The 18,947-nt window shown below is 36.4% G+C and overlaps 1 protein-coding gene across 1 annotated transcript; it reads right to left on the reverse strand.

Moving 5' to 3' along the window:
- Positions 1–362: 362 nt before the first annotated feature.
- Positions 363–17,068, reverse strand: LOC589468 (dnaJ homolog subfamily C member 8). Its single transcript, XM_030995369.1, has 8 exons — positions 16,955–17,068; positions 14,714–14,815; positions 8,559–8,615; positions 6,314–6,380; positions 5,181–5,275; positions 3,993–4,064; positions 3,483–3,650; positions 363–2,123 (listed from the first exon to the last, which is right to left on the reverse strand). The coding sequence occupies exons 1-8, from the start codon at positions 17,021–17,023 to the stop codon at positions 2,004–2,006; spliced, it is 750 nt and encodes a 249-aa protein (XP_030851229.1). The 5' UTR covers positions 17,024–17,068; the 3' UTR covers positions 363–2,003.
- Between the last annotated feature and the right edge of the window lie 1,879 nt (positions 17,069–18,947).

The raw sequence follows: 18,947 nt of genomic DNA on the forward strand, positions 1-18,947 counted from the left end.
CTGCTGTTCTCTGCCATTCCTTAAATTGGGATTTACATGTACATGTAAGAGCAATACAAATAAATCCTTTACAGTAGGCTTGCGGATGCACCGTTGTGAGAGAGAGAGAGGATTGAGGAGTCCTGAAACGGACTCTCAGTAATCATTCTTGAGGGTGTGTAGTCCTAAAAAGGACTGTTGGTGTAGTCTTGAAAAAGACTGTTGGTTATCTTCCTTAGCTTCATAGCGCCGATTGGAGAGGATGTGGCGGGAGTGGCTCGACGTTTCGAACAGGTTGACTATCCGTCGTCAGGAGATAAATTCTATGAATAAATTAAATCTTAGCACAGAACTACCAAATAAAAACAATTTGAACCAGATAAAAATGAAATATTACCAACTCAATTACAAAATTTATTTGACTTTTTGTGCAGTGTCTGGCAATACATTCTTAGTTTCTTAGTATTTTTATTGGAACAAGTTTCTTTTTCTATATTTGGGTATAAAGCACCGGGCTAAATGAGTCAATAGGTAATATCCAGTGTGTATCATCATATCTGTAATATGAAAATGTCGTGAAATCTATGAAGTTTCCAAGCCAGGCACTTTGGATGATGGCTACCCTTTGAAGAGAGCAGTCCCTGCATACAATAAATAGTACAGATCAAAGAGCCATGGCAAACTGTGACCTCATCATTCAATCAGATAGAGAAAAAAATAATATGGCAAAATGAACCACAAGAGATTGATATCAATCTTCTCAGATACAGTACATGAAGTCTGCATACTGACATGTTCCAACAACAATCCATGTGATCAAAATAACAGATCAATCAAATATGGTGGAACCTCCGTATAACAAAATCATCTGAAAAAAGAAAATAACCTTGCCGTTTTGAAATCCTGTGATATTAGGTTTCAAGAAATTGGATACACAATTTAGGACCAGCATACTGCCTTATTTATAACAGTACTGACAGTTTGTTAGAAAAATGGTCTTTATTGCAAGATTCCTCTATTTTACTACAGCAGAACCTTGTTATAAAGAAGATTGTTAAAAAAACTCTCGTTATAATCGGGTGATTTTGCTGGTCTCATTTCTTCGTATTCTTCTTTGTTTTATCCCTAATATAAAGGTGCGATATATACATGTAACAAGGTAATTTCCTATATGGTCCGAAGGAGTTCATTACAACACGGTTCAAATAAAAAAGTTTAGATTCTGTCCATTCATCAATAAAAAGGCAGCTAAAAGTATTCCTCCTTCCCTTTTGGAGATGGCACTCCATAAGTGATGTACAGTCAAACCTGCTTTAGTGACCACCTGTCTGCAAAGACCACATTTTTTGTTTCCCTAGAAAAATGGTTTCTCATTGAATTATGTATTAAAGGGACCTGTACATAACAACCACCTGCCTATAAAGACCACTTTTCATGTCTCCCTCGGCTGGTCTTTATAGACAGGTTTCACTGTATTTACAAACATAGCGTGGAAGGCTGGACTAAGCTTGAAGAAGGGAACGTCTCCTGAGATGACATCCAAAGAAATGATGTCTGTGCATTTCTTGTTTCATTGTAACAACAGACTCAGGCTGAACCCATTGCCTGCAGGACATGCGAAGTTTCTGTATAAAGCAGAAAGGACTAAGAGATCCAGCCACCAAGGGGTCAATCTCCATTTCCAATGGATTCTACATCATCAGTCTCCTCAGTGGTTCCATATTGAAGTGCCACTGTTTATGATGTAAAAAAAAAGAAGGCTAGACTGTGCTTGAAGAAGGGAACTTCCCCTGAGACGACATCCATGGTATGACATAATTTAATTTTGTTGTATCATTCTAACAACAAACCGAACCCATCGCCTGTAAAACCAAGTGATTCCTGTATCACGGCTATAGGAATGAGACAGTGTAGCAGTGAGGGGGTTAATCTCTACTTCCATTGGACCCAGCATTGTCCGTCTCCTCCATGTTTTTACAATGACATGGTACTGTCTATGATGTTTAACCGGTAGATTGTGTGGTTTATCTCGTTTCCAGCTTGGGTTTGGGTGGCTTAAAGGCCATCCTATTTTTCTTCTTTTTCTTGGCGGTGTCATGGTTGCTGAAGTCTCTCCAGTTGTGGACCCTCTTGTCCCTTCCATCCTGTTGATCACAACGACAAAAGAGAGAGAATAGAGTTCAGTTAGATACTTACTCTGAAGGAATTCCATACAAATTCTGTCAAGATTCGCACATCCTGAACTTGCTATACCTAGAACTTGGGATATCCTCGATTTTTGTATGTATAACTCTCACATTCAGCAAAACAATTAAATACACTGAATGCTCCCTGACATGCCACAGAGAGTGTTCAGGGGAACAAATTTACAAAAAAAAAGAGATTTCCTCATGGGAAGTATGCACATTACAAAAGATATTTTGGTCGTGAAAGTGAAGTTTATTTCCCCAATCCGGAACATCTGTTATGAGGTAAACATAGGAATGGTATCAACTGTAGCCATTGTCATTGCATCAAGTATTGCAGCCCCCCTGAACCATCAAGCATGGGGCATAAAATGCATACAACACAAAGCCAATATTTACTATAACCTCATAATCAGATTCTCAGTTTCTAATTGGCCAAATTAAGGGTGTAAAAATTCCAAACCGAGTGTACGGCTGTATTGCAAACGAATACGGTAGTGACTTCGCAATTGCCCTCACAATGCAGGGATGCAATAAACATGCATGAAGTCAAGGCTTTGGATACATTATGTAATACATGCACCCTACTCAAAACTCTTTGATCAGTAAATATAACGAACAAGAATATCTTGATAAACAGGTTTTTATTTCAAAAGATCCCTATTTATAAAAGACCACTCAGGGACACGAAAAGGGTGGTCTTTATAGGCAGGTGGTTTTATGTACAGGTTCCTTAATAGTACATGTTTCAATGAGAAACCACTTTCAAGGGAAACAAAGATGTGGTCTTTATAGACAGGTGGTCTTTTGATACAGGGAGTTGCTATAGCAGGTATGACTGTATTGACTGCTTGCTTTTTCGGATCACAATTAAATCTACAATCTCTTGGTGATCTCAAGACTTTTTCTACATTCATGTATTTTGGCTTAGTCTTAGGGGAAAAGCAGAGATTTGACATCACTTCCTGTAATAGTTTTAACCGTTCCCCTGAAAGCAAGTTAATATTTGTATACTATAGGGTGGTATTCTCGAAAGCGGACTAACTTTAGTCCATGGTCTAATCCTCTAAGTATGGAATGCCAAGTGTCCACATGAAAATGTTTTTGAATGATTTAATCTGTCAGTAAATTAAAATAAAGTGTAATAACATAATTAATAAACACTATAACTATGAAATAATTATGCTATCATGGTAATTTAGGGACACATCAAATTATTCAAAAATATATTCATATGGACACTTGGCATTCCATACTTAGAGGATTAAACCATGGACTAAAGTTAGTCCGCTTTCGAGAATATCAAAATGAACTTACCTCCCAATCCTTCTGCCATTCCTTGGCCTTCTTGCTCTTGTCTTCCTCTTTGATCTCCTCTTCCCTTTCTCTCTTCTTGATCCTCGCTTCTTTCTCTTCAATCTCTTTCCTCCTGATGGCGTAGTCGGCAAACAGCTTCACCGTGTTCTTGTGAAGGGTCTCCTTGTACTGGAAAACCAAAGTAAGATAATAAATCATAATTTGTTGCAAAAAAAATATGTGTGGAACAGTTTTATAGCTTCCATTCGTACTGTTTTCACTGTGACAAAACTGAAGATTATCACGTTGTTTGCAGGGATGAGCGCCATTATGGTGCTCTAGCTTTCAAGGAATTAATTCCTGCCAGGTACCCATTTACATCATCTGGGTTGAGTGTGGCAAATGTAGATCAAGATCTTGCCAAAGGACATTAGTGCCGCGGTGGGACTTGAACCGCGGACCTTGTGATTGACAGGTCGGTGACGTACCCATTCAACCACGACACCTCTACATACCTTAAATACAACATACCTTCAGTGGATCATCTTCTTCTATTGCAGTAGGTTTATCATCCTTTTTCAATTGCTTCCTCTTCTCACCAAGCTGTATATAAAAACAAAAGTTAGACAGGTTAACGGATCATTGAACAGATGTACAAAGACACAATAAGCATACCTGCCAATCTTCCACAGCAAGAAATAAAGAATACAGCTTATTTTCATGCTACAGTTCCCAATTAGTCATCGAGTATTCGGTTATCAAGTTCATTATTTGACTACTGGCTTTACAGGGCGGGTTTACGATTAAACGCTTACTCGACACGGGTCTAGCCTAGTCAGACCTGTCTATAGCGACTGTTCAAGGGAAACACAAAAAGTGGTCTTTGTAGACAGGTTTCCAGAGTACATGTTTCAATGAGAAACCACTTTCAGGGGAAGCAGAGAATGTTATCTTTGTAGATAAGCGGTCGCCAAACCAGGTTTGACTGTACTATACCAATGTCTAAAGAAGATGAGAGGAACCCATAGTTCATAACAGTAATTTGAAGGTGAAACATAGGAATTGTTGGCAGCTACGCATTTGCAACAAATATATGAGAAAAATTAGAGGTAGTATTCTGATTATTAGAAAATTCTTTCTTTTCTTTGGGCAAGTCCCTTATATTACCAACCACATTGATTATGTGATGATTACTTTGAGGAATACATTGTGATAGCTTCGGATCTCTTTTTCTGTGCCTATAGCCACCCCAACACTTGAATGCAAAATGGTTCACGCAATGGCAGGCCCTTTGGTGTGCCAATGTGGGACGATGAGAAAGGTGGTCATGTAGCAATCATGGAGAAGTGGGGTAGATAAAAGAATGTCTGCCAGAACAGAACTTTCGAAAAATGTAATGTCTCCATTTTTGGCTCCCTTGTGAAAATTTAGAGGGAATATACACAGCCTTGGCACAACTGTATCCTGAGAAAGCGCGCCAATGCATGTCAGGGAGTGAAATGATTGTAACTTTGGAATCAACATTGCGTGAACAAAGCATGCCATGGCGCCCATGATATCTAGAACTGCTTTTATGGCATGACATGGCACTGCATGCCACAATTTCACAAGACTTTACATACACAATGCAGGGCAGTGAAGAGCCAAAGCTTGAGCAATTGTCATGGTGTCTTTTGTGTCTGATGATTTGATCAAGAAACAGAATAACTCAATATTTACCAAGAAGTCTGTCTTCTGCTTTGCTTCTTCTATCGTGTCCAGAATGCTTTTCCTGCTTGTCTCGTCTTCCAATGTCTTCATGGCATTGCTCAGAGCTGAAAAGAGACGATTGCAAAAATGAATTATTATTATTGATGCATCAAATGTTGATTGATATCATTCTTTATATTTCAGGGCCCGTTGCATTAACCTTACCATTGATGGTAACTTTGCCATCAATGACAACTACCATGGTAACAGGGCTCAGCAGCCAATCAAAATCAAGGTTACCATGGTAGTTACTATTGATGGCAAGGTTACCATCAATGGTAAGTTTTGTGCAAACGGGCCCAGATGTGGTGGTACAATGGAATAGTGGTTCAGTTGCTTGACTCTTGACCTAGATGTTGCAGGTTCAAAGCTCTTCACATGTATAGTATGTCGTTTAGCAACTTATTTGATCTACAAGTCAAAAATGTGGAAATTTAGAAATGTAACTCTTTCATTTGGGCTTCCACTTATCATTTTACACAAATATGTCCTTCTTTAAGACCTAACTAACAGCGCAGTAAACATCTTTTATTGTTGTCATTTTTGTTTTACTTTCTTTTCTTTTTCTCAAGTGGGGGGGGGGGGGGGGGGGTAATGTCCAAAATTAAAATCTGGACATATATGTGTAATACCTCAATAATCCTGGAATGAGATTTGACTATTAAGGTACTAAAGAAATATGAGAAAGTATGGGAGGTCACAAACACTTCAAAATTTCAAAGGGCTTTCAGGTTTTATGTGTTTCTTTGTCAGCTGATCTCTTATTTGGATTTTCTGAATAAAAAAATTGAAGGCTGTTGTCTATATTAAACCTGGGGTAGTATTCTCAAAACGGTGTCATATTTTAATAAAATGCTTTCAATTGTCATAGCTAATAAAAACTAGGATAAGTCATCGGTTAATATCTGCACAAAACTGGCTGAATTTGAATGAAATCAAGAAAGACATCTGCGCAAGCACCAATGCCAAGTGTTAGTTTCATGGCAATTTGAGTACATGTACACATGTATGTTATGAACATGGACATAACTTTCCCTAACATAAAAGACATTTTCAGAAAATGGTCCCAGCTTTATGAATATCAAGACAAAAATGGAGCTTACCATCAAAAGCCTTCTGTGCTCGTTCCCTATCATCCATATTCTTATCTGGATGCACCAGTATAGATAACTAGAAAGAAGAAACGACAAAGATAATATTAAAGGTATAACCAGTTCTGGTCATACCATTGCATTGTGAAAGAAACGTTGTGGAATCGATCAGAAAAGGTTGATCATCTAGCATATAAGTATTGGTGTGTACCGCAAGGTCCTGGAATCATCAAAATGATAAGAAATTTGACCCAGTCTTGGTAAAGTTAAAAGCATTGTACACAGAAAGATGGGACTACGCGATATCCATCCAGATTGGATAGATATGACAATTTACCAAATATATCAATTAGTAGGCGGTTTCCCGGCAAAATTTTTATTGGTTTACATGATTGGTAATAAGAGCTTCCAGTGTTTCCAAAACTGATCTTTACCTTTAAAAGAGATGATACTAATCATAAATACCTTCATGTGTTGTTATGTGTTTTGGCAATAACAGTTTACGCTAGGCCTGTATTGGCTTTGCAGCAACCTTGAGAAATTTGAAGAATGCACCAGCCCATTTATTACAATTGCAACCAGGTAAGAACAAATTCACCAACTTCATGGTTGGTATAGCACCTACTGTGGCAAACATTGGCCAAAGTGCTGATGACATCAGTTTAGGATATTTATAGGAATGAATAATTATAAACCGCACAATGCAAATATTCAAACATAGGGTCTTTGGTCAAAGAATAAAACTTCTAAAAAGAACTTGTGTAGCAGTTTCCCTATCCACTATGGGGTGAATCATATAGCACCCTCTTGTGTTTCATAATAGGGACCTAAATATCAGTGCTCCATGAATTTGACATATAAACAAGAGTGATTTTGGTGAAATACATGTACATGTAACATACTCTATTAGCTATTAAAAGACCTTCATGTATACATGTATAGCTCCCTCTTGTGTTTAAGATCTGCACCATCCTATGAGGTTATTAATAGAACGACCAGCTAAGGACTATCTATCAAGCTGAAGTCATCCCAGTGAATTGACCACATACCACAATCCAGGAAACACAAATTTGCCCTTCCACCCAAACTAATAGGACAAAACTTCACTATTGAAAGAAATGTTGAGACACACACTGTTTCCTATGATCAAATTTGAATGTAAAAGTACAAGGGCAAATAAAAATAGATATGACTTCTTTTTTCCAGTGCAATTCTGCACATTGTAAGTATCTTTTCAAATCTTGTACAAATAATACATTATCCATGTCTTTTTTCCCCAGGTGCACATGAGTAAGCAAGTGGCTCATTTATTCTGTTTTTTCCAAGTCATCCATTTCAAAGCACATGCTTCCATAAGAGTTTTTATTTTTCATTCATTTTTGTTTATTTGTTTTGGGGTCTCATAATATATTTCTTTATTTCATTGATTTCACTTTTCTACTTTTGCGTTTGCACTTTTGACCACAGAGTCTCAGACACAGTCAAGTATGGGATAACAGGCAAATTACTGAAATAGTCTCAAAGTTTATACAAATCAATATATAAATAAAATAAAAATGTTGGCACAATGGTGTTGTATACTTGTTTTTTTACATGACAAAGTAAATTGTTATTCCAATAAAACAAAAGACTTGAATGGATAGATCTCCGGCCCATCTATATCTATTAAATAATTGGTGAACTTTGAGCGATTATATTTTATGAAGGGCCCCTGCTTTCACTACTATACATGTATTGCCAAAAAATAATAGCATTTTATAAAAAAACTCAATGCTGAAAATATTGAACAAGATGGTTTAAAACTTGATATATATAATCACATATTTACCTGTATAATAATATATATAGTAAACAAGAACAGTTTAAGCAAAAGGCAGCCAGTTGCAGATTGCAAACCTCCTTTTAATCAATGACTTCTAACAATTTGTTTATGTTTTGTTGGTGTATCTGTGATAAAACTAACCTCTTAAGGCCCATTCAGATATGATGCGGCAAAACTGCAGCGGTTACTTAATGACGCAAAGTGTACTTCGCTTCACATTTCTGTATCTTATAACACAGAGTCCAGTGAATATGTGCAAGTCATTTGTTGCGCGCAGTTGTCATTCATTTAACATGTTAAAATAACCTCAGTGACCTTTTTTCATAGTTTACCATGCCATATCTGAATGAGCCTTAAAATGTAACACATGTGACATGTAGACATAATGCATGATAATGATTAACACTTCTGAAGATGAAACTTGAATTGATTTACCCTTCTGTATAATTTCTTGATGTCAGGCACTTCCATGCTTGGATCAACTTGTAAAACCTGAAGAAAGAGACATAGAATTGGAAGAATTCATCAAAAGAGAAAAAGATTGACATGGTGATGGATTTTGAGGTAGAAATAAGCTACTGATTGAAAAACCTAAATTGCGTGAAAACAAAATGTAAAAGTAACAAGGCGATATAATATGAGAAGTATGAAATTGTATCAAATTGTATACTCCATTGCATAGTAAAAGATCACATGATTGAAAGGGTAAAATGTCTACCCCCCCCCCTTCCCTCTCCACAAACCATTCAACATACACACATATGTATATGCACTTATACATTATCTGTTTCAAGCGGAAAGGCTATAACTCAATGTTTAATTATATGAACTAATGCCCTTCTGGCTCCAAATAGAAGACCTTGTATGTAGATGATGGCCCCCGGTTCTGATGTGGTTTTACGACATGGTGCACAGTTTCTCTGCAGTCGACTCGGGACAATATGATCTTAGCTTGGTCAATATTTCTGATGTACCCCTCAAGCGAAGTCAATATGATATAACTATTGGAATTCTGAAGTTAACCCACATAGGCCAGACCTTACCCTAACCCTTAAATAAAATGTTAATCTTTCTAAATGTACATCTTTGACAAAATAAAGACAAGAGCAACGGTCGCTGTAGCAAATGTCATAGCACACGCACTTGAATGTGACATGATAATATGAGCACACAAATAGCAGTATCAGGAATTTAAGTCCATTTATTGATCTGCATACATTTAAGTTGGTTTCAATTGTTTGTTTCATATGGGTTATGCGGACATTTGAGCCTGCGAGATCAAAGGCAATCTGTGTCCCATAATTAACCATCAAACTTACTTTTCTACCCATTTTAAAGACCCTGTTGGAAGTGAAAATGAAATGGATTAATTGCATACTAATGGAATAAGCCATACATGTAGATTACAATACATTACTCTTTCATGCAGGCTTCCGCTTTCACTTGACACAAATATATCCTTCCTTAAAGACCATATCCGAACTGAAAAATTAAATGGATGTAGGCCTATTATATATCAACAGAAAGCTTATAAGCCATAAATTACAATACCCTCAATTATATCTATTTTAGTGTCTGGCAGAGGAGGAACAGCTCTCCGAAAACTCAAAATCTAAAGCTTTGAAAATCGGAATTAAAACTAGCTATCAACTGGATGATATCATCTTACGTGGAGCACACATATTCACAATGACTTTGCATTAGGCGCCTTGGATTAATTCGAGTGGCAGTAAACACGCGGCTTTATGCAACGCGGCCTAGTTTGCGTGAAAGCCACAATCGTCCGCACCCCTCTATTCAAAAGCCGGATGCGAAAATCCCGTGTAAAGGTGCGTCCGCTTCAACGACTTAAGAACATAGCTTGACCTACTCGTAATGTTTTCAACCGATACCAGTTGACCGCCCTCTATAGTCTGCCATGTAACTCTCAAACTATGCAGGGTCCGCGGAAGCGGGTGGCTGGGTCTTTTTTTTTTAGTAGACACGTTTCATGTTCAGACCTCCCCCCCCCCCCCCCCCCCCTACCCTACTCTCAAAAACGCTCCGCGGCCCCTGCTTTTAGGGTCAGAATTCAGATTCCCTTCCTGAAAGGGATAACTTATTAATACAAATTATTTATCACACATTTATACAAGTCATACATTAATGCTTTTTCTTCCTTTGATATGTTTCGCTTTGTTGTAGCTTCATTTGTCTCGTTTTCGTTTCCAAACTTCATTAATCTGTGTTGGGTTATCTTAAACAGTATTTGACTTCCGGAACATTTATAAACTTATGGGCAATACGCTTGACTAATCATGAAAAGATTGTTTAATATCTATAAATGAATGGCGCAAAATATGAGCTTTTTAAATGAAAGCGCCGTAAAAAAATAAGTAACAACAACAACAGCAGCAGACTTCATTTTTTCTTTTATCCTCAAGCGAGGTTTTTTTCAATACATATTTACATTACATGTAATTACTCAATGATTGAGTGAAACGAGTGAAACATTACATACAAAATTAAAGTATACACAACAATTCTACCAGCTTATTATTATTTTCTTTGATTGCACAATCATGCCTAAAAAAAATCTTACCAACGACTCAGTCTAGACAATCGTTTTAACGTAACATTTTATCAACGAAGAAAGATGGATATTATATTTAGAGTTCAGAAATAAACAATATGAAATGAAACAATAGGAGTGATCGAGAGGAAGGAAAAATCAAAGGTTTGTCCCCAGGTATATGAAATGAAAAGAATCTAACACAGTTACACAGGTAATAAACAAATTCAAAATAAGTGGTGAAGTGTGACGTCATCATTAATCTATGTTTTGAATTTCTCAATTTTTCTTAATTTTCCGAAAGAGCATCAAAAATAATGTCCTAATATTTATAACAGTATTGGCTGAGATATGACCATCTGAATAAATATATTTCCTATGGGAACTCAGTGTTATTTTCTCTGGCTCCTAATGATTTTATCTCGGACATTCAACGTTGCCTTTGCCCAACTCCGCGCATTAAACAGTACTTTATTGATTAGACACCCTGCCCAGTCCCCACCCCCCCCCCTTCCCCTCTCCCCTCTCTATCAAACTCACCTTTCATGCTATGGTAATACGTTGCGTTAACATTTTATGCGCCATTATGTTAGTGATTGTGATAGATTTTGAGCGAAATAATGGTAATTAGATGGGAAAAAAGTATTAAACAGGGAAACAAGACACACAAAATCATATTGCCAGTTGAGGTTGACATAAAAGCAAGCGAAGGAAGATGGCTTTCATATTTAGAGTTCAGAAATAAACAATATGAGTGAGAGGGGTTGGAGAGACAAAAAGTTGGACGAAGTCTGTACTGTATTCATCATTATCATATTTGTCTCTCTAATCCCCCCCCCCCCTCCCCTGGGCTCTTTTTTTTTTGTCTTTCTGTTTTGTTTGTTTATGTATTTTCGCCTAAGTATAATGTCCGACGTATATTAACACCTTCAATATAGCATAATAAACATTTGTTGTCATATCAGTTTGATGCAACAGAGATTTATATTTAAAAGTTTACTTCTGATAATTATTATTGTACTGTTATATTCTTCTCTCCGTTCATTTTAGCTTCTTCTGAATGTTTACGTTATATTTCTTAATCTCTTGATGAATTATAAACACCAGAAGCTAGTATTTAGTGGATGCAAACAAAACATTGCAACTGATTGGTTCGAAAATCAATAACATGAATAGACTTCCCGCTTTTTCACTGCAGATCATAACAAAGCGAATGAAAATGGGCAGACCGTAGTTCAGATAATCCGGCTATTGTTTTCTTTCATTGGAATAATCCCCCAGCTCCATCTTCACACACAAACAGGCCGGTGAATGGGTTTTTGTTGTTGTTGTTTAGCAAGTCAGTTTATGACCATTATTGCCGAATACTATGAACAATTTGTTTTGAATTCAAATTCAAGTATTTATACTTACATTATATGCTTGTATAAATAAACATGAATAATCTACACAAATTTATAAGATATATTATTAAAATGATTTTCTTTGGTCACGCTTTGCTTGAACTAGATTATGATTGTACTATGTCCATCGTACAGACATAATGAATTGAATTTGTACTTTCTTTATATTATATTGTTTTCTATAATACAAGCTTGAATAGAAACACATAATAAATACTTGAATTTATATAATATTATTTATTACTTGACTGAATGGCAAAGTGATCGCGATCAATATCAAGTCATACATATCATGTGCATTATATAGTTCATAACGCTTTCTTTCATACAAGTACTCCAACAAAGCTCCAAAAGCTTATTGACAGATGTACATGTAATATACATCGGACATTATACCAAATCACAAAAGGGTTACATGTATCTATAGAAGAAGGTGGACAACATTATAAGAGAAAGAATAACGTTTTCTCTTTTATTTATACAAACATTAACAGCATAAATACCCTTACAAAAACAGAATAAATCTTGAAGAGAGAGAGACAAGAAAAATGTGAAAAGGACCCAACAAATAAAAATAAATAAATAAGAAGATTCTAGAGCGGAAGATGATGGGGAAAACGTAATAGTTTGGTAGTATTGGCAAATTTTGACAACAATAGTTTGTAAGTAAATTAACAAAGTATATACAAACAAAAACGACACAAAATATTTGAAAGATTTTAGAACTACCGGTATATAGAATGATTATACGAAAAGAGTTATGTCTGAGGCCTATTTACATCTATGTTACGTAAGAGAAACAATGAACTTGGGCAAAGGTAGAGTTCGTTGTCATGGTTATAAACTCGAACAAAGGAAGGGCGGATTATAAGGTACTAGGGTGCTTGCCGTCATGAGATTTCTTCAGGGCGAGCGCAGATTATGCTGCTCCCAATGAATTACCAGCAGTATCAGAATTTCATATGAAAGAAAAATGGACATGCTTATGAAAAAAAAAACGATTATAATGAATAATATGAAAGTACAAGAAACAGGAGCAATTGGTAATGTTAGTTTATATGTTGCACGATTGGAGAAATAAAGTATCTTGAATCTTGTACAAGAGTATTGATTTATCCTAATAAGATTTTTTTTTGTGATGTGAGCAAAATTAACGCTAATTTCTAAACGAATGTCAATCAATGATTTGTTACCTTCCTTCCATTACCCCCACCTAACAACAAACAAAGAAAAGCCGGAGACACATTCGTATACTTGGGGGAGGGAGGAAGACAAAAAATGTATAATGAGTGCAGTTTTCACATTTTAATGAGATTTATTGAATGGAAGAGTAAAATCAACCCAAATTTGTAAACGATTATAAACGAATTTTTATAATTCATTGCTTTCCTTTCATTATTCATCACCCTCCCCTTCTAAATAATGATAATAATAATAATATGATGATGATTATAATGATAATAATAAGCCGGAGAAACACTAGCGTACGGGGGGGGGGGGGGGGGGGGGGGGGGGGGGGGCACGGTGCAGAATGCGGATATAGAGGCAGACTGCACCCATAATGGGTGGCCAGTGAAGAAACAAAAGAGAGAGTGGGGAGAAAAGAGAGAGAAAGAGAAGAGAGAGAGGAAAAGAGATGAACAGGAGCAAGAGAAAATGTTTTCTTTGGAGAGGGCTTTATACCAAGTTCAAAGAAAAAAATAATATTTAAAACCTTCCGTAAAATGTGTTTTGCCTCTATGAGTTAAATGACAATGGAATAGCATAGTCTCCAAACAAGAATTCATGAATCAACACATTGGCTTTATGGCCAGCACGTAATTGTTTTTAACGGCGAGATAGAAAAAACCCCACTAGTCTTTATTTCCATTAATTGCTGGAGAATTAAATTTGAATGGGGCGCCCATAACCCGTGTGTCTAGATTGACACCTCCAAGTTACCTCCCCGAAAAAAATCTCCTTTTTAAAAATTAATTCGGTTATATATACACAGATAAAACGTAATTGTTTAAAATGCTAACAGTTCATTACAATACAACAGCTTGTTGAATTTTTTAAACAGGCCTTATTACTTGTAAACAACCCTTTTAAACGGTGTTTTTATTGTGCATAATGATCCATTCCAAACATACAGAGTACAGTGTTAATTAGACACAAACTCAAGCTAAGCTAAATAACTTAGTTTAGCCGCAGAGGGAGCTAAACAAGTATGACGAATCTTTCAATGGGTTGAAAAATTTCTGGCTTGAAAAGGACGTCACGGTGTTCGGACACACACAATGCGTCTTCTCGTGGGCAAATCGTGCATCCGGGATTAACTCAATACGGCTTTCATGCATGCGCTCTCAGGTTAAAAACACGCAGCTTCTCGCACATGAGAATTAATCCAAGGCGCCTTAATTAATGTTACCGGTATGTCATCAATGTAACTGAGGAAAATTTAACCCCAGTTGACCCGTAATTTGGAGGGGTACAGATATGAGGTTTTGATTTTGCTTTTAATAGTGCAATACTGAAAGGTAACATTTTTTTGAATTTTGTTATACTTGTCTTCTATGTTCATTCAGCTTTCCATTGATATAAAGTGTATTTTCATCTGATAGGGTCTTTAATACCCACTGCACTAATGTAAATACCTCATATGGGTTTAGGTTGAAGTAGGTGCAGCCTGGTCTGATCAGCCTTTCAATTTGTTGCTTGGGTGTCAGACTTGAATCTCTCTTCTCTATCAACTTCACCTGTAAGAAGAGACAGAAAGAAAGGAAAAAACATTGAGAAAATCTCAACCCTTAACTTCAAAATTTCACACTCACTTGCTCTGGGCACAATGCTACGTTTACGTATACTCGTACTCAGTGCATTGATGTATTCATGCTGCCTTGCAATCGTAATGTATGGAGTTGTATATCAACTACCCTACCATAACTTGATTCAATATTTGCTAGTTAACCCCCCGCCCATGAAGAACTTTGCGCATTGAGTGCTGTACAGTGAGTTTACGCGCGGCGCTCCCATTGGCCGATCCGCTCGAGTGGTTTTGAATACACCAGTTTACAGTTGTATCAGTGCGCATGCGCAGACATGGGCGCCATTTTAAATGGTGAGTAAACAAAGCCAATGACCTAGAGGTCATGTATTTATGCGTAAATTAAGATTGCGCCCATGCAAATTATGATGATATCACTGCCTGCGCGCTGCGTTGTGCGCGCATATCATAATTTGCATGGGCGCAATCTTAATTTACGCATAAATACCACTGACCTCTAGGTCATTGGCTTTGTTTACTCGCCAGTTAAAATGGCGCACACAACTGTAAACTGGTGTATTTAAGTGAGAGAGGGCCTACTTAACTTAAGCGCAACTTAAGTTCAATGGCAATGTCAATACGTACATGACATGTAATATAACGTCACAACAAGGAGATATTGAGATGTCATGCTTTGAACAGGTGACGCACTTCACACATAATTGACGCACACTTGAAATTGCACACACATAAAATAGAAAAATCATTGAACATTTCAGAATAAATTTCCAGTTTATGATGAAAATGAGAATTGTTCAAACTTAAAAAATGGTTAGGTATGACTTAAACGTTATTAAAGAACTATCCATTCCCCATACCTGACGGGCAGCTAACGGTTATTTCTGTCTAGGTCTACCTTCAATCTTTATTTTATTGTATGGTGGTGTGCCCAAAGTTCGCGCGTGACCTAAGTTCGCTATCTCAGAAAATCAGTAAGATTACGAAAATCTGATATCACCAATGGGAAGAGGAACATAAAATTACTCAGAGGTGAAATTTTCTTTGGACTTGGGTACAAAATTGTGAAAATATTGACAAAAGATTGGCTAATTTTGCAATATTTTGCGTCCGTTCCAAAAAATTGATCAACTTACCGATAAGGGTCTGAAAATCTTCAATTTGAAAGCAGATTTCCTCAAAATTGTAAGTAAAAATATTGACTTGCAAATTATGATATTACCTTATTTTTGATGGATCACACTTTTTGATAAATCAACTGTAAACCCCCGTGCATGAAGTGAGGTCTCGTTGTTTTTATAACTTTTTTAGATGCAGCACGCACGATCGGACATCAAATTTTTAGATCGCGATATCTCTGAAATCCTTCGACGGTAAATTTTCTAGTTGAACCAATCTGTAGTAAAAAAACTTTGGCGTCCATTTGGTAATAATTGAAATAAATAAATTTGTGTAGAATATGATAAATCATAGTTCGAACATCACATTTTGTAATATGTTCTAAAATGTCCACGAACTTTGGTCACCCCTTCATCACACATAGGAGCATCACTATCCTGGCTGTGTAGTAAAAGCTGTGCTTTTGATTCTCAACATTTCAAACACCACTGTACAAAACTCAACTTATTTCACTCAAAATCGGTACTTTAGTGACAATTGATGACACCTTATTAGCAGTAAAATACATTTTTTTAACTTACTGATGTTAAAAACAATAATTTAAAAATTAAAATTGTAAGTCTAGTGTTAAACTTTGCTTACAGCTGCATCAACATGTCATGATTGTGTACAGTCTATGCGATTTTGTGTGGTGTGTATATTTGTGTATGGGTATAATAATACCTGACTGCAGCTGCAGCAAGCATGCAGTGCTAGGGGTCAATACGCATTAGCATTGACTCTCTATGATTTGCTGGAGTGCCCTTCATATGCAGCGCAGGCACAGAGATCCCTATCATCACACCCACAAAAATCAATACGTGGGACAACACTGAAGAACAACAACTAAAAACATCACTTTTCATTTACAGTTTCCGAGTTAAGATAACATTTTTCTTATACAAATGAGATCAACTTTGGTTAAATGTCATATTTAAAAGCTAAAAATAATTACCTCCGTCATAAAACTGGAGAAAGCTACTTCAGGTTGCCCTGAGCCCGTGGCAGACGAGGAGGACGCCATGTTGCGAACTTGTTTTTTCCCCCTTTCTCTAGAGTTCTATAGTGATTGTTTGTAAATTAATATCAGCATCGGTACATACGGTATAGATCTAGATCTAGATTTAGGCCTATTATTTACCCGATTTGCTGTAGGTCTCGGTGTAACATGTATGTATCGAAACACAAATAAAGTAAAAGTGTGCAAAAATGAAAATATTCGAAATAACATTTTATCCTAGATCTACATGTATATACATGTATTATAATTATAGTTTGCCCTTCATTGAGTTAATTTTCTTCATCAATTTTTTAAATTATAAATTTGTTTTTTTCTACTCATTCAACCTTCCTCATAAGAATAACGTGTAATTAAATTCTAGATTTTATTTACTTCTTCTTCTTCTTCTTCTTCTTCTTCTTCTTCTTCTCTTCTTCTTCTTCTTCTTCTTCTTCTTCTTTTTAATTCTTCTTCTTCTACTTCTTCTTCTTCTTTCTACTTCTCCTTACTTCTTTGTCTTATTTTTCTCTTCTTTGTGTATTGGGAGGTGCTATAGGATAATATAAAAAAAAATCAAACTAAGATGTAAAGAACAACGATTGGTATGATAGTAAAAAAAATGGCTTTATTAATGGGGACTGTTTACGGGACACATTGAAGAAAGAGTCTATACATTACAATTTAAAGAGGACAAAGTATAGATAGGGGAGTGGGAGTGAGGGTGGGAGAGTGACTCTTGCTGACTTTTAATTTTCAATGAATATGAATTCTTAAGGACACAGGTGCAATAATTTCAGTATTAGCTTTTTAACTTATTGTTATGTATTGTATATTGCTTTTGATCAATTATTATTATTACTATTGTGAACTTTAATAGATTTAAAAAATGTAAATAATGATTGATTTTAAATGCTACACATAAATACTGGTTACCAATACTGTTTAAATGAATAAGCTCATGTATACATGTAAACATGCACAATTTAGCATTTGTGCTGCGAGGCATTGTTTTTTAATAAAACCATTATTGAATTGAATTGAATTGTGTGTGTGAGAGAGAGAGAGAGAGAGAGAGAGAGAGACTGAGAGAGGGATAGAGAGAGAGAGAGGGAGCGAGAGAGAGAGAAAGAGAGACTGAGAGAGGGAGAGAGAGAGAGAGAGAGACTGAGAGAGGGAGAGAGAGAGAGAGAAAGCGAGAGAGAGAGAAAGAGAGACTGAGAGAGGGGGAGAGAGAGAGAGAGAGAGAGAGAGAGGGGGGATGGGGGACGAGAGAGATATATTCAGAAACATGTAGGCAGATTGAAAGCCTATATAGTCAGAGGGGGGGGGGGTAAGGTAGAAAAGGGGTGAATTATAAGAAACAGATGGAGATTGCTAGACAAAGAGAGAGAGAAAGAGAGAGAGAGAGAGAGAGAGAGAGAGAGAGATAGTGAGAGACAATTAGACAGACATAATTTGTTCTATGTATCACCCATGTTTTAAAAACAACTCTTACCAAAAACCAGCCACCTTTTAATGATAGTAAGGCAGTCATCAATTAACAATCCCGGGAAAACGGATACAGACATCTTCCTGATTGCTCTTGAAATAATTCATCTCCAATTTCTCACAGCTTTCTTAATTATCCCGAAGACATGATTTAACAGAAAGATTGCGTAACTGAAATCTTAATTCACTATACATCTTGTGATTATTTTCAGTCCTCCCGGAAATGATTTGGGTGGAATGACTCAGTATAATTAAGAGAAAGCAAGAATGAACATTAATTGGTTAACTAGATTATGAACCCTCATGACCGCTCATTTCTGAGGGAAGTAAAATGTCGATGCATCGATACATACATGTTTTTTAAAGGTATTTCCAAAGCGCAAATCTTGTAAAGTATATCCAACGAATTGACCGGATTATTAACATAATCAATTTTTTTGTTTCTTTCCTGGGGACCTAG

This window comes from Strongylocentrotus purpuratus, unplaced genomic scaffold (assembly GCF_000002235.5).
Source record: "Strongylocentrotus purpuratus isolate Spur 01 unplaced genomic scaffold, Spur_5.0 spur5_scaffold_21, whole genome shotgun sequence".
NCBI lineage: Eukaryota > Metazoa > Echinodermata > Echinoidea > Camarodonta > Strongylocentrotidae > Strongylocentrotus > Strongylocentrotus purpuratus.

Coding starts and splice junctions, on each gene's coding strand:
- LOC589468 (XM_030995369.1), bottom strand. CDS start 17,023: ATGGCGTCCTCCTCGTCTGCCACGGGCTCAGGGCAACCTGAAGTAGCT. Junction 8,616..14,713: donor TCAACCTAAACCCATATGAG/GTATTTACATTA, acceptor CTCTTTCTTCAG/GTTTTACAAGTTGATCCAAG. Junction 4,065..5,180: donor AGCAGAAGACAGACTTCTTG/GTAAATATTGAG, acceptor TTTTATATACAG/CTTGGTGAGAAGAGGAAGCA.